General features: G+C 38.6%; 1 protein-coding gene across 10 annotated transcripts in view; it reads left to right on the top strand.

The window, feature by feature from the left end:
- The window catches only part of msn (serine/threonine-protein kinase msn), a 225,024-nt gene that overhangs the window by 180,450 nt on the left and 27,418 nt on the right, over window positions 1–17,156 (top strand). For all 10 annotated transcript variants that reach the window (XM_067158047.2, XM_067158046.2, XM_067158039.2 and 7 more), the window contains 3 exons: window positions 8,888–9,055; window positions 9,133–9,282; window positions 16,336–16,446. In XM_067158047.2, the coding sequence (XP_067014148.1) occupies window positions 8,888–9,055; window positions 9,133–9,282; window positions 16,336–16,446 (429 nt within the window). The remainder of the gene's footprint in view (window positions 1–8,887; window positions 9,056–9,132; window positions 9,283–16,335; window positions 16,447–17,156) is intronic.

Below are 17,156 nucleotides of genomic sequence, written 5' to 3'. Positions count from 1 at the left end.
CACGTCTCAGGCTTGTTACAAAGAGAGAAAAGAGCTTTGAAAAACTAGTTGTTTAAGGAAAAGTGGGATCAGACTGTGTGGAAGAATCACGCACTTCTTCGAGTGACAATCCGAAAAGTAGAAGACTGCAGACATTGGCAACTACTGGTGAACTCTGTTGAATAGTAAACATGAGTTATGCCACTGAGGAAGGGTTGTGTTCTATTATTGACATCATACTGTAGACGGTTTTCTGACAATGTTAACTGTTTAAATAAACTAGGATTATAGCCACGAGTCTCAAAAATACATGTATATAATTATGTTCCATAACACGATTAAACCAGTATTGCATTTTTATACATACCCTGTTCATTCATAAGCTCTGCTATTTCCTTCCATTGATTATCTTTCTCAGTGTTGTCATAGAATCTGACTGACTTATCAAACAAAGATTTGTAATTATCAACCAGAGATATTAACTTCCCTTTGTCAATATCTGCTATGGTAACAATTTATGAAGCACACTTTGAACACACTCTACACTCCAGTAGAACACCTGGCCCACATAACATTTGCCGTTGTCAGAGCCAATCCGTGCATACTGACAAACTCTTTGGCAATACAGGATTCTCTGACCAATTTAGGTCTTATCCCTATTTTAATTTACGGGCCCTTAGGCATGCAACTTTTGGTTAAATAAAATTAGTAAAATGTGTTTTGTTTGTAACATTGTGATAAATGAGGACGAGTAGGGTTGTCATGAAATGTTTGACAGTGTGTTCTTTTTGGTAAATTGGAACTGTGAATTCAGTGCTAGTCATTTAGGTTTAGTAGGCAGCATGCTTGATCAGAGTTACCTTCCCCTGAAGCAACCCTCATAAAGCAATGGCGCTGTGGGAGCAAAGATTGCCTGCTGTGTGAGTGGTATGCTTCTTACGGGAATGAGTAAACAGAAATGAGCTGTCCACTCGCTAATACTGACCAGGACACCTTCTACCTGTACAGCTGTAGCGTGGTGATTTCTTCAACACCTCTAGAATTAAAAATTGGTCATCTCTGGTGACTGTAGATCCAGGCTGTCTACAAAAGGTGTTGTGTTCTTGATGACACCTTACAATTCGGTACAGACGGTGATGTTCCCACCTCATTCGCAACATAACGGAAGCTGTAGTGCTGCAGTTCTACAGAATAGTGTAATTAGAAAAAATCTGGAGTGGAACTCATTTTGAGGAACAATGGTGATCATATAGAGGAAGATAGAAAGGTGTCGTAAACATCCCAACCTGGCAGAGGTGAACACGGAAAGTGGGTTACGATGATGAGTAGTAGTGATGGACCTCAGCAATATGATGACAGAGGCTTCATTTCTATGGATTATTCCACGGTAGATTATTTTTGTAGCCCACTCCAATTAACATAAGAAATTTCATTTTTTGTCCGTATTGAATTGAGAATTACAATAAATAAACTTTTTAATGTCCACCTAATCAATACAATAATAATGTTATATAGATGTAATTACAACATACTAATTATATACAGTACTAGTTTCGATGCATTTTTGCGTCATCTTCAGCTGTACAGAGAAGCGGAAAATAGGCAAATTATATAAAATTCATGATAGACCTTAAATTGTGCGTAATATAAAACCCTATGATATCTACAATAAAAACAATGACACCTAGTAAAAACTTGTTGAACAAGTAGACTTGCGAGTCAAACATATACTGAACAGTTCTCAAGTTGATTGATGTCCCTGTGGACATACAGTAGCGAGTTCATTAAATTTGGTGAGCTGTTTACAATAATAAAACATTTTGTGTCCATTCAACTACAGTTCATAAACTGCAGAGTCATTTTAAAAATCGTGAATATTGCTGGATAAAACTAGGTGTAACGGAATTTTTCTGTATCTAACGCCTATCAGGTGGAAACATATGAATAGCTCCTTAAGGTGTGTGTAAGATCTATGTTTCTCAGTTCAAATGTGGAACCTGTGAAAAATAAATAAAAACCTCTATTAACGATTCGAAGCGGAAAGTGTTGAGGCTCTACTCAATAATATAAATGTATGCAAGACTCGCCTCATGCGGCCGTAGACTGATCGTAATGCAAGTAACGTGCAGTAAACAATGAACAGCTCGCGTCAAGTTTGCATATCTGGGCGGGACAAGGGAGGGGCAATCAGGGTAGGCCGAAGCAGGGCATGCGGGGTGGGCGTGGACTACGAAACGAATGTTGTGAAAACTTGTTGCGTATAATACATAAAATTAAATTCTTGTTTGGAATTTGAACATTTTTAAAAAATGCTATAAGGAAATCAAAGAGAACTTTCGGTTTCTCGGATATATCATTTAGATTGAGATTTGTATTGAAATACTGGTCTAGATGGATGTAACATAATTCAGTAGTATCCAGCAATGGTCCTTTACTTAAAGTCTCTAGTATTTGAATGTCTTGGTCCAAGCTTGTGAAATTATGTTTTAATTCATGGACATGTTGCCCTACCGCAGAGAATCTATTGTATCTCACGGCATTAACATGTTCAGCATATCTTATCTTGAAGTTGCGCCCAGTTTGTCCAAGATAGGCGCTGCCACAGTCATTGCACTGAAATCTATATACTCCTGATCTGAAATAAGGATTGGATTTATTTATAGTGGCTGCATTATGTAGGACCTCAGTACTCCTGTTATCAGTACGAAAAGATATCTTTATTTTATTCTCTTTAAATATATTAGTGACTTTATAAATGTTGTCATTAAATGTGAAGTTTTAATAGGAATTGTGACTGGGTTTATCTCTGCTAAGCGTCGTTTGCGGACGATGTCTAATCTTGCTGATTATATGTTCGATGAAAGAATCTTTATAGACATTAGCATAAGCTATAGAGCGGATGGTATTCAACTCTTTGTTTAAGTCAGCTTTAGACATTGGGATCCTAAAAGCACGATCTACTAGACTAATGTATGTAGCTTTTTTAGTATTAGTATTTTAAAGAGTAATTTAATTCAAAATTTATCTGCGTCATGATAGAACGCGTCTTCTGGAACGTGCTGGGGTAGCTTTACGTACTTTCACTCACTTTGGTGTGTCTACAATGTGCTTCATATTTGCTAAGTTCGTGTAAAATTGCAATTCTTTTGTATTCAGCGTTTTAAGGCAGTGTGCGGAGAAGCAGAAACCGCGAACACTGGCGATACCGACAGTTGGTGAAAAAGCATGGCTCATATAATCAATTCACACATACCAAACGATATTGTCACTCCCGATGAAACTGCTCTTTTGTAATTCCAAGCCCAAACGGACTTATGGTTTTAAAGAAGAGAAGTGCCAGCAGGGTAATCGTATAAAGGTGAGGGTCATTGTACTGTGTTGCAATGCACACAGAAGTGAGTGACTTCCTCCCCTCATAGGAATGTTGGATAAGCCATGATGTTTTAAGGGCATCAGGCACTTTTCGCGCAAGTACGAGGCATCTAAAAAATGCAAATAGTACAGTCATTTTTTCTAAAAACCTTTGCACAGGGGAGCCAGCATAATTTGTCATCGTCTTTGAATTGTGTGTGGTGGGTGGGGGTTTTTTTAGGTTATATTTGCCAGTGGATTATTCAAGTGCACCTTTGTTAGATACATTTTGGTTTTTTTTTTTTTTTTTTTTTTCATATCATTTGAAAGATTTAAACTGTGAATGAAGGTTAATGGCATGCATTAACAGGTCTTAGATTATTTTGTGATGCGGCAAGGGTTGGCGTTTCTGAATTGCGAGTTGGTGGTTAATTCAAAATCGCGTAATTTGAAGTCCGATTTTTGCATCCCGAGACTTTGAATTAATGAGGTTTTACTGTAGTGGTGAGGCTTATGTGCCTGCTGTAGTCCAGTTTTAATTTCAAATAACTTCAAATGACTCTGATATTTCACCCCTAAACTTCACTTTTGATTTGGTGTTAGAGTCAGTTTTGTCATGTTTATTAATTTGGGGTGTAGTCCAAGGTGTCTTAAAATTTTAAACAGGGATTCTCGACGGATGCAGTCGTAAGCTTTATTGAAATCTACAAATGTTATCACCATAACTCTGTTTCTTCTGTTATAGTCCATTATTAACTTAAGACTTGCGATATGATCTGGACAGCTCCTCCAGGGTCTGAAACCTCCTTGATATTGTCCTAGTTCTTTCCCAGGTTGAAAACTTATCAGATTAAGGATGATTATTGAAAGGATTTTGTATGTTGTGTCTAGGAGCGATATTCCCCTGTAGTTATTAGGATTGGTGGTTTTTTCTTGCAGTGGGTGAATGCAGTGTTCTGGTAGTTCTTTTTTAATCCACATAGAGACAAGCTGTTGATGGCGGGCAACTTTTGCTGATCTTCCTCCATATTTCCGTAAAGGTCTGAGCTTCTCCCGGCGCTTTGTAGTTTAATTTGTTCAATGCTTGGTAGACTTCCTTTATTGTGGGGGGAATTGATGTTCTCTGGTGGTGTTTTTATTGGGGTGTTGGTGTCTGTAGGTTACTCACAATTTAGAAGGTTCTTGAAATAGCCAGAATTTCTGCATTGTCTTTGTTATGAGCCAGTTTACCATTTTCATCCTTCATCAGTAGGGTCGGGGTCACATTTTTGGAGCTGTTTTCTGAAGGTTTTGTAGTAGTCCCGTGGTTGAGTTTTATTGAATTCTCCTTCAGTTAATTGCATTGTGTCCTTATGATGCTGTCTTTTTATTCTTTTTAAGACTTGGGTAGTTTATTTTCTCTGTTTTACTAGATTCTGGTAGGATATTTTTTGATTTTTTGGACATATAATAGCCATGCCTGATGTCTTTTCTTCACTGTTTCATCACATTCTCTGTTCCACCATTTGTTTTTTGTTTTTTACATGGTTTAATTGGAGCCAGGTCTTCTGCAATTTGTTTAAGGTTGTGTACTAAGTCTTCAAGTTTATCTGTAATTTTTATTCTGATAATTTTCGTTGTTGATTACCTGGGTAGGATCTGTTTTTCTTTTAGTTTTAGGGACTTGCGTTTCTTGTCTGCTCTGGTGAGTGAGTTTAATTTTAACTATGTAGTGATCTGAACCTGTGTCTGTTCCTCGGAGGACTTTGACATTATAGATCTCTTTGTGGTGGTATTTGTCCATGCAGATGTGATCCAGTTGCCATTCTCCTTTAGTGTAGTCAGGGTGTTTCCATGTTTTTTTGTTTTTGATGTTTTCTCTTAAAACATGTAGATTTTAAGATTAAGTTATGGTTTCTACACAGTTCAACTAGTCTCTCTCCATTTTTTATTTGTTCTCTTGCATGCTGGCCATTTTCCGATGATGCCATGGTATTTTCTCTCTCTGCCTAGTTGAGCGTTGAAGTCGCCTATTAATAATTTTACACGGTATTTGGGGATGTTATCTATGGTCTGGTCTAATAAGCCCCAAAATTCTTCTGTTTCTTCATGGTCTTTTGAGTTGTTTTCATCATTAGTGGGAACATGGGTATTTGTTATAGTATAGATTTTATTTGGTGCCTTTAAGGTGAACGTTGAGTCGTGGAGACTGTGATTTGAATTCTTGAACTGAGTTCACTATTTTAAGGTTGACCAAAAATCCTGTTCCAAATTGTGGAACATTCTTCTTCACTCTCTTTCCGGGTATACCTTATAAAGTCTGTACCCTGGAGATTCCAAAGCATCGTGGTCAGTGTTTCTGATTTCCTGTAATCCCATGATAAGAATTTTGTGTTGGTCCATTATAATTATTAAATTAATGTTGTGTGGTCGACCTTTATCAATACTATATTATGCAGTATTATTGAATTACATTACTTAACTAGTGACTAGTTTCGGCCTTGGCTGGCCATCTTCAGCCTTAATGTAATACATCTAATAACAAAAGTAAAAACACACAATTGACATGAAAACTAATGTACAAACACACAATAAACATTAAAATCTGGGATGAACGAAGTGTAACATCTGAAAAATAAATTAGGCTTTAAATTCTTAGCACTGGAGTATGCTCATCATCCAGACTCTTTCTTGTATTGATATTCATAGAATTGTTAGTTCCATCACTGCTAAGCATTACAATTTCAACTGGTAAATGTTGATTTCGTAGTTAAGATCATCAATCACCAAATCTACTTGAGTGGTGTTATCAGTATGCAAGCCACTGGATGCCAATGTAAATAACCATCAGCTGACACAGAACTACTAGATGGTGTTTCCACATCGACCGACGTAAATAAAATGAAATGTTCCTGTAGTGCTTGTTAAAAAACATGCTGAAATGCTGTTGGACATTATCAGGACGGCACATGAAGATCTGGTTAAAACTGTCATATTCTGAATGTGTGGTTGGTAAAATTCGCAGTTCATTGCGGTGTTCATGAAGTTATCCTGAATAAATGATAGGTTAATGAATAGAAGGAGAGAGAGAGCGTTAGTCAAACGGCATAGGTTATATGAGACTTGCCTCGCGTTGCGGCATGTGGTGTATGGTGTATTGTTATGTGCCTAATACTAACGGTTGTGACATTCAAAGGAAAAGAAGGGGCGGGGCAAGGGGAGAGGTCGGCGAAAGGATTGGAGGGGAAGGGGGGGGATTAAGGCGGAGCCGAAGGATGTAGGAAAAGAAATGGCTGCTGAGGAAAGGTGCTGTGAATATTATGAAAAACTAAATTATGACCTGTTGGTTTGACGTTTCTAAAAATGGGAAATAGGTCAGGTGGGATATTTGGCTTTTCAGAAATGTCATTAAGATTATGATTCCGGTCAAAATATTGATCTATATGTATGAAGCAGCTTTCTGTAATGTTAAGGAGGGGTCCTTTGTTGATGATTTTGAGAATTTCCGTATCTTGTTTTATGTCTGTGAATTTGTGATAATAGTTATTCATATGCTGTCCTTCAGCTAAAAATTTTTTCTACTTCAGGGCATTGACGTGTTCTGAGTACCTTATACTAAAATTCCTCTTGGTCTGTGTGACGTAAGAAGAATGACAACTGTTGCAAATGATCCTGTATACTCCTGATTTTGAAAAACTACTGAAATTGTTTATGATTGTAGCATTATGTAAGACTTGTGTATTCCTATTGTTGGTTTAGAAAACTACCTTTACATCGTGCTTTTTAAAGATGTTCTTGACTTCGTAAATTTGTTCATTGAACGTAAAGATAGAAAGTTGTTTTGTTTATATTTTTTCATAGTTGTAGAGAGCGATATTTATATTTATTGATTATTTTTTCAATAAAGAAACTGTTGTATCCATTAGTTTTAGCTATATTACGAATGGTGTTCAACTCATTTTTTAGGTCTCTTTTAGACATTGGAATATTGAAAGCTCGGTACACCATGCTGTTGTACGCTGCTCATTTGTGAATTGGGGGGTGTGAAGAATCTCGATGGATTGTAGTGACTGTTTGGGTGGGTTTTCTGAAAATCTTAAGTAGCTTGGGTGCCACTAACAGTTAAATCCAAACAATTAATTTTCCGTTCATTTTTGGATTAAAGTGTGAATTTTATATGCAGGCCAATGAGGGTGGTAGCAGCATCTGTGATGCTCTCATCCATAAGTACTATGATGTCATCTACATATCTTGCCCAGAAAAGGATGTTGTCAAAGTTGTTGTTGTTGTTGTTGTTATTATTATTATTATTATTATTATTATTATTATTATTATTATTATTATTATTATTATTATTATTATTATTATTATTATTATCAATTTTGGTGTGTTCCAAAAAATCCAAGTAAATCTTGGCTAAGATACCCGAGACCGGCGATCCCATAGCCAATCCTAAGCATAGACATGAAATCCTGTATTTCTAATATACTTAGGCCGCTGTATTTGCTTAAATTGTTTAGAATGATGGAGATTTGTATGCTAGGATACATGTTTACAATATCGAATGAGCTGAGAATTTATAGCCTAATTTATTTTTCAGATTTTATATGTAGTTCATCACAGATTTTAATGTTAATTGTGTGTTTGTACATTAGTTTTCATGTCAATTGTGTGTTTTTACATTTGTTTAGTTATTAGATGTATTACATTAAGGCTGAAGATGGCCAGCCAAGGCCAAAACTAGTCCCTAGTTTAGTAATGTAATTCAATAATATTGCATAATATAGTATTGAAAAAGGTGGACGATCGGACATTAATTTAATAATTATTATCGAGATCACAATTCAATACGGATCAAAACCATGAAGTTTATATCCTATGATTGGTCCATTATGTCACTGATCACTTTTAGTTTACTGGTTTGCATGAGTGAGTTTATATTGTGTTTAGAGCAGTAGGTTATCTGCTTTGGTTTGATTCTGGATTTTGAATCGTTCGTGTATGTGGTACTGAGGTATTTCTGTGCCTCCGACTTCAATTTATCTTTTAAGTGGCAGCCCACCATATCTGAATGCTACCTTCTCTGATCTCTTGGTTCAGCCAGTGGAGTATTCCTTAAAAGACCTTCCATGTTTGACTGTCAGGGTGTCACCATTGTGGGACTAGGTCCCGAGTTGCAACTCTGGATGTGATCCAGTGAGGTGGTAATGAGGCCGCTCCTCTGGAGTACAGACACCTTGTGCAGCCGCCCCTAACCTGGAGAACAGATGCTGCACAATGGATTCCAGTGGCATTTCCTCCACTGTGGGGACCATCACCCCACCCCCACCTAAAGGGGCTCATTCGCCCAGAGCCGTTGGCCCCCTTAGCGAGTCAGGTTATTTCCCGCCGCCCAACACTCGGCGTTGGCAGTTTTACAGCTGGGAGTGAACAATGGCGGAGTTCATATATTTACTGTATATGTATTTATTTATTTTTTCATGGAAATAATTCTTCTTAGCACTTAGATCCTTGTTTTGTAGCTTATGACTGTGTTAGTATAACGAGGTGCGTCTGATTGGTCTCCATGTATTTCCAGCAAGTGGAGAGGCGCAATGGCTGGATCAACGTAGGTGATCTTCAGGGAGCTGTGCACTTCAAGATTGTGAAGTATGAGCGGATCAAATTCTTGGTGATTGCTCTCAAGGACAGTATTGAGATCTATGCCTGGGCTCCTAAACCTTACCACAAGTTCATGGCTTTTAAGGTAAGAAAGTAGAAATAGTAAAGCTGTTGTCGTAAGCTTGCACAGACACAGATGTTGACCTTGTTGTCTTTGTCCAGTCGTTTGGGGACCTCTCTCATCGTCCACTATTGGTGGACTTGACAGTGGAGGAAGGCACTCGGCTCAAGGTGATCTACGGTTCTGCCGACGGGTTCCATGCTGTAGACCTCGACTCTGCATCTGTCTACGACATTTACCTGCCCAAACATGTAAGTGTCATATTTCTGAGTCATGTTTGTTAACCACTTAAGTCAGAAGTTTAAGACCATATTCTCACCAGTATCCTATGCTACTTTAACTTGTGAATTAGAATGAACGGCGCACCTGCATTGTATTTTTGGGGTTCTTCAACCTGTTGTTAAATTTTCTTCTTACAGTAATTGAAAGCGTTTCTCCTTACAAGCGATACATGTTTCATCAAAAAGGATTTCATGATCATTATATATGGCATCTTCTGCCTTAGCAGAGTTCTCTGGCTGGCAAAGACGCAAATGCCCGCGACATTTCTTAACCGTCATTGTTACATTCCTTGGCCAGCATATAAGCCAGATCACAAGAACAAGGAGTCTCGTATATTTCAGCACAATTCAGGCCATTAGAAGCTTTACCAGATTGCAAACAATTGCCTGTATCATGGGACTTCTATTATTTTTCTCTCGGGTCTGGATTGATAGTAGTATTGCAATAGAGGGCTCTGGAGCCCAAATATTTGGTTGACTAAGACAGATGCTGGTCTTGGTTATGATAACAGGTTACTCCATGTAACAATTACAGAAATTAGTAAATACGGTGTTATTAGTATCAGGTAGCACTTTATTTCCATGCAGTCTTTTAAATTTCAACCAGTGGAGTGGTTACATAAAAAAAGTTCTAGATCATTGATCATACTAATGTCTCAAATACAAATCATCTACCCAACCTCCTTAGTGAGAGAAGTGGCATACCTGTGAACTTGCATTCGGGAGATAGTCAGTTCGAACCCCCAATGTCGGCAGCCCTGAAGATGGTTTCCCATTTTCACACCAGGCAAATGCTGGGACTGTACCTTAAGGCAACGCTCACTTCCTTCGCACTGCTAGCCCTCTCCTATCCCATGGTCACCATAAGACCTTTCTGTGTTGGTGCAACGTAAAGCACATTGTAAAAACAAAAAAACAAAGGTGCCATATCTTGTTGATGAAAACTTTTCAACGTTTGGAATGCACGGTTCCAGCCATGGTTAAGCACTCTCTCAAGCATTCATTAGTAATTTTTGATCTGAAATTATTTTTCACAAAATTCTTATTGGAAAACTACTTTGAAACACATGTTGACCCCAACATTGTCATTGTACATTTCAAAAACTTATGTGCTGTATCGAGAACGGGCCAAAACTATGCGTCAACTTTCTCTGTCCTTTCTTCTGTCATCTGCAGCTCTATCATTTCCATCTGTAATTCTGCTTTGACATATTCTCTTTTAGAATTGATGGAAAAGGATTTTTTTCACAAAACGTGCAAAATGTGTTCCAATTGTTGAACTGCACAATTCAGTAAACCGCATTGTGCAATAAGTTGTTTCCCAAGTTGTCCGATGTTACGAGTACAGTCATTCGTATGGTTAACTTTTTTCACGTAAGAGATAATTGACACACAGACTTCTCAGACTATCATCATTGGGGTGTTTAAAAATTAGGTCCATTGTTGATCTGTAACTTCTGAATCCATATTGTTCCTCCACGAACTGTGGTTCAATGATGGTTCTCAATCTCCTTTCTATGATCTTCTCTAGAATTTTTAGCCCATGAGACAACAGTGTTATTCCTCTATAGTTCATGGGTTTCCGTCTGCTGCCTTTCTTAAACTGGAATTATAACGTCCTTGCTCCAATCTGCACGTATTTTGTTGTCTGTCCATACGGCGTTTAGTACTCTGTGCAGCCATTGTATACCCTGGATGCCTGGTGCCTTAATCATGTCTGCATTCACTTCATCTGCAGCTGAAGATTTTCCTTTAGGCATAGATTTTAAAGCTGTCTCAGTTTCTGTCTGGGTGATGGGAGGTTCTTCATTGTAGGCTTGTATTTCTGGTTCTGTATTTTGTTCTTGAACTGGTCTATTCAGTAGGTGGTTGAAATGGTTCTTCAGGACTTCTCTCATGTCACTTCCTGTCCTAACCCGATTTCCACCTTCATCTTCAAGTGCCTTTATGGTATTCATTGGTTTCCTTTTACCTCTGATAACACTGTACAGTAGTTTCTTATTGTCTCTGCTGTCTTCCTCCAGTTTCTCGTTTCGGTATAGTTGTTCGAGGTTTCTGATCTTTGCCTCGTCTCTAGTAAGATCCGATTTTTCTCCCGATCCCTTTCTTTCCGCAGGAGATTTCTTTCCCCGATTGCTGCTCTCACTCTTTCATTCCAGCAAGGTGTTTCCTTCTCCCTTATTTTCATACTTATCTTTCCACAAACTTCAGTTGCTTCCTTACCAATCTGACCCTTAATCTGGTCCATTCTGCCTCTCCATTTTTCCTTTCATCTCTTGGTAACAGGGTTTTTATCCGGTTCTTATACTCAGTTCCCCTTATCTGTTTTCTGGAGTTCCCATACTTTGATTTTTGGCATTTTCCTGTTCTGTACTTTTGGCACATAGAAGTTTCTCAGGTCCGCTATTAATAGACGGTGGTCACTGTCAAGACTCTCGCTGGGTATTACTCTGACATCTGTTACTATTCTGCTCCTTTCCCCATCTGAGATGACATAATCGATTACAGTCTTTTGTAGTCCATCCCAAGTGTATCTTGTTATCTTATGGCTCTGTCTCTTCTTGAACCAACTATTTTTCACCACCAACCTATTCCTCATACAGAAGTCAAGGAGATGTTCACCTTCTGTATTCTTCCACCATATCCATGAGGTCCGATTACGTTCTCATATCCTGTTCTATCTGTCCCAATCTGTGCATTCAGATCTCCTATAATGATTACTCTCTCTTTACTAATAACTTTTTCCGCATAATCAAGAAACTGGTTCTTATCCTCTTGACAACATCCAATTTGAGGTGCATACACCTGTACCAAAGTTCGTTTTTCTTTCCCTAAATGCACAGTCACCTTTATTATTCTCACTAACATACTGAATGTCAGAGACTCCTCCTAGATTTTTACTCATGATGAAACAAACACCATTCCTCATCTCTTTGTCATTTCCATGCCAATACAGTGTATATTGTTGTCTTAATTTCTTCATTCCTTTCCCTCTCCATTTGGTTTCACTCAGCCCCAGTATCATTAATTTCCTCCTTTCCATGAGGTCCACTAGTTCTTCACATTCTCCTGTGAGACTGAGTAAGTTGATGGTCCCAATCCGTGTTAGTCACCTCCGGGATTTTTGCAAGACCGTGTCTATTCAAGCCATAAACCATCATTCCTGACATGGGGTCTTAATTTAGTTGATAAATGCGTTCCGAGGCTCATGTGTTTTGAAAGCAACTACGATTAAGCTCTTTTACTGGCGTGCTAGGCCTAACGTAATTGAGGATTTTCTTTTGGGGTTTACTCCCTTAACCTTTGATTATCCCTCCTCATCCTACAAGGCAGTGGGTTCCATCTGTACTGTCCCCAGAGGAATGGGTTGTCTCCTCCGCCAGCTCCACCGTACCGAATCATATTCTTTGCTTTTGCTGCCATTGAGGTCTTCACTCGTTATCCTGAGCTGGGACCCTTTACCTGATGTTACACACTGGATCAGCGTGCTCTGGGACTAACATAGGCAGGGCTGCCTCTAAGAGGGTCCCTACCTGTTACCTCAACTTTTCAGAACCTATAATTAGGAATTATGTACCTTTCACAACACTTTGGCAAAACACAGTATTCCAATATGATGTACCAGGTCTCTCGTCCCATTTCGTTTTATACTTGGGCAAAATGGCACATAGTACCCGATATGTCTTCAGCACTACTGCGTTTAGTAGCCTTGAAGCCAAGTCGTTCTTCCGCAAATGCATCGCCATTAAAAATACGAAAATATATATACATACACACAATTGAGCTCAAGTCAGCTCTATCTGAAGAGTTGTCCAGAGCCAAAGTACACAGAAGCATCAGTTATTTCCTCCTTATCCTTGGATAATAATTCTATGCTGCACACATTTGTAGTAGTGGACAGCAATATATTTTTCACGACTTGAATCACTTTTGCATCACTTGAAATTAACCTGCCGACTGTTGCAACAGCACACTGCTTCACACTTTCAGAGGTATCAAATCATTCTTTTTCTCTTTCCTACCTAAATCCAGGATACTTTTAAAGACACCTGTGTCGCCTTCTCTTATTTTGTGGTAACTGCCTCGTGCATTATTGACCGGCCCCCAATGAACTGTTCAACTTTTTTTTCATCACTTCAAAGTAGAAATTGTTGCTTGTAACTGGAATGTTTACTCTTGAAATGTCACTTTAAATACCTGCTCTTAAGCAAAGCAACTGTCTGATTGCATATTAAACATGTCATTTTTGCGCTTGTACTGTAAGTTCAGGCAAAACTAAAAAGAATTTCAATTTGAAGATAAGATTTGAAGATTGTCTGCGGGTTCCCATAAATGCAATGACGGAAATTTCTGTCCACCCTCTTTATTGCTTAGTTGAGGTTTCCAAGGATACATATTTCTTTGCAATCCCAACATTTCTACGAGATGATGGTAATCATATTTCAGCTATCTTTGCCCTTCAGCTACGTATTTTGCCACCAAAGCGTCTAAATATGATCGAGTAAATTGCTGCGTAAAGCTTTAGTGAACGTAAAGTCAATGTCGTGGCCGAGTCGGATGAAGCTCGAATATTACGTTTTTTGGAGGAAAGCGATGTCAGTGACGGTTTTTCCGATGAAAGTGATACTGAATTACCTTCGAGTGACGTTAGCATTAGTAATTCCGAAGAATTAGATGACATTATTGAAGAAAATGAAGACAGGGACGCAGGTGGTCGTGTGCATAACCTACAAGACTGAAAGTGTACTCAGACAGACAGTGTACCAAATAATATGTGGTGTAATCTTCTTGCTACCACAGAGTTCAGTTCTCCAAGCCCCATAGTTTTTCTTCTGCTGAAAGAAGGTATTGATGCAGTTTGTCAGTCTTGTATTTATTATTATTATTATTATTATTATTATTATTATTATTTCGTTATGCCTGACTAATGAGCGCAATTAAACTCATTTAGCTGATGTCGTTGCCTTTTCATTCTCCCAAAATCCCTTCATCTTCTCACTGTGGCTTTTCTTGCGAGGTCTGCTGTGACTGCAGAGGAAAAAATCCCAAGGGAAAGAACAGGGGTGAATCCCGTCATGAATGTGATAAGTGTAAGGTGGCAATGCATGTATATGAGTGTTTTAAGATCTACCACACTGTGTTGAACTATTGTTAGAATGTGAACTGTGTTTCATTGAGTTGACTTGCTGTAGCAAAAGTGTTCTCTTTTAAGCCAGATTGAATCACAATCAATGTATATTTATTTTCAAGAAAAATTGCAGTTCAGTGTGTCCGGCCTGTGCTCTTTCTTTGATTAGACATTACTCTGGAATGTTGTGGTTCACCGTTAAACTTGTCCTTTGCATACCTGTCTTGCTTGATTAATAAGGGTATTCAGGATAGTGGTGAGTGCACCCAAGAAGACAAAGATACCAACTACTTAAAAATTTTCACATATACTGTACTACGGCAATATGGAAGTGATATTGATTATAATGGGTTCCGTAATGCTCTTTATAAATTCTTAGTTCTTCTCTGAACATGAAGAAAAAGGGTTTTGTACATTGAAGACTCATTGTTAAAAATAGTTTGTGAAAAAAACTAGAAAGCAACATTTGTCTACAACCTTGAACAGCGAGCGTATCATGCTAATTCCCAGCATGTGCGGGGTTCTATTAACTGTCATTTATAAATGAGTTGCCTGCTCTGATTATTACTTCCATCACCTGCTTTATGTCCTGTAGTGCAAACATTTGTTTTAATGAAATTAAAAGGAAAATCATCAACTTGTTTCCAGGCATTTGACTGGGTCACGAATGGAATGAATGAAGCCTCCATCTAGCAGAGAGGATAGAAATTGTGCCTGTTGCCAAAGCCTGTCGCACCCCTCTGGGGCGATGATTCATGACTGACAAATGAAATGAAATTATTTTGGAGTGTGTTGCTGGAATGAAAGATGGTGGGAAAAACCGGAGTACCCTGAGGAAAACCTGTCCGGCCTGTGCTTTTTCCAGCCCAGATCTCTCGTGGAGTGACCGGGATTTGAACCATGGAACCCAGTGGTGAGAGGCCGCCTCAGCCACTGCGGCTGTTCAAAGTTAAAATCACATGCAAATAGTCCATGGAGAAAAAAGCTATTTGCAGCTCATCGGAATTAATGAAAACACCGTACAGAAGAATTTTTGTGCCTAGGACCACTGAATAATTCAGCAAAGCTTGTGCTTTGTGAAACTTGCAAGTTACCGGGCGAGTTGGCCGTGCGCGTAGAGGCACGCTGCTGTGAGCTTGCATCCGGGAGATAGTAGGTTCGAATCCCACTATCGGCAGCCCTGAAAATGGTTTTCCGTGGTTTCCCATTTTCACACCAGGCAAATGCTGGGGCTGTACCTAAATTAAGGCCACGGCCGCTTCCTTCCAACTCCTAGGCCTTTCCTATCCCATCGTCGCCATAAGACCTCTCTGTGTCGGTGCGACGTAAAGCCCCTAGCAAAAAAAAAAAAAACTTGCAAATTAAACCTGGAGGACTAAGGTCAAAGGATTTTTCCCACCTTGCAATACTTATTTTACTTTTATAGCTAGTTTTTATGTATTTACAAACATGTGGCACATATAAAATAATGGGAACGCTAAAGGTGATCATGAAGTTAAAATGTTCTTCCATAGAGAATTAAGACTGAACACTCCTTAAGATCAGAACCTGCTTGTTATAGTTTAAAATTCAAAACTCAGTACATTTTACAAGTTTATGGAATGTACATTGTATTATAACAACATTTTTATATATTAGGAGAAAGAACAACTTAGTTGAGCAATTGTGAAGCATTCTGTCAGTGATATGACCAAAACATGCACTCTATTCCAAAAATAGTAATTAGTTTCAATATATCCATACATAATCAATTAAATTGATCCCAAAAACTGAATAATTTTTGTGAATTTATGCTAGGTGATTTGGTTGAAATCCAATTTTCAGAAGTGCAGGAGTTAGTTGAATTACTGCTGGTGTAGTGTAGTGTTTCTCAAGTGTGTTGTTCTTTGTTGTAGACGCAAGGCCCCATCACCCCTCACTGTATCGTTGCCCTGCCCAACTCCAACGGCATGCAGCTACTGCTCTGTTATGACAACGAGGGCGTCTACGTGAACACCTACGGCAAGGTGAGTCTGTATGTCGCAAGTAAGGTGACCCTCGTAAACTTTACTTCTCTACTGTAAAGGTAGTGACTTTGCTCTTCACCCACATACATATGGAAATGAGAAAAATTGAGTTTTCTAAACTTGTTCACTTATTTGCATAACAAAGAGAACATTTCTTTCTTTTGTGCACTTACATTGTACTTTTTTTTTTAGGTAATGCTAACAAACATATCTAGGGATGTTGCAGAAAGACTTTTTATGATTTCCACCATACAGTTATGGTTTGGAGATTTCTCTTCTGACTGAAACACTGGAAAACAGGTATCCATGCATTAATCGAAACAGGAAAGTCTTAATTTTTCTGTGTGTGCAGTGGGAAAATTGTGTGTATGACAAAGTCAAGTAAACATTTTATGGGCACATCCAAATACAACAAATTCCATAGCAAGATGGTGCAACAGTTAAATGCGACTCAAACAAGGAGTCCTCGTGCTGCACACTCTCTCAGTTGGAGCATGGTGGCCAGTATATAGACCTGAAATCTCGTGGGAATATTGCCAGTTGCTCAGTCTCTTCTTTCCTGTGTTGAGAACTTGCTAAAATATGATAGGCCATATCTAGCATGTAAAAGTAAATCCTTTTGTAGCCGTTGACACATCTCAGAAGTGAGAAGGACGTCTGACATTGACCACCCATTCCCTCATTATAATCTACTACCAGATTTTGTTTCA

This window comes from Anabrus simplex, chromosome 14, assembly GCF_040414725.1.
Source record: "Anabrus simplex isolate iqAnaSimp1 chromosome 14, ASM4041472v1, whole genome shotgun sequence".
In the NCBI taxonomy this organism is placed as follows: domain Eukaryota; kingdom Metazoa; phylum Arthropoda; class Insecta; order Orthoptera; family Tettigoniidae; genus Anabrus; species Anabrus simplex.
The sequence above is the reverse complement of the archived record's forward strand: the minus strand, read 5'-3'. Positions and strand labels throughout refer to the sequence as shown.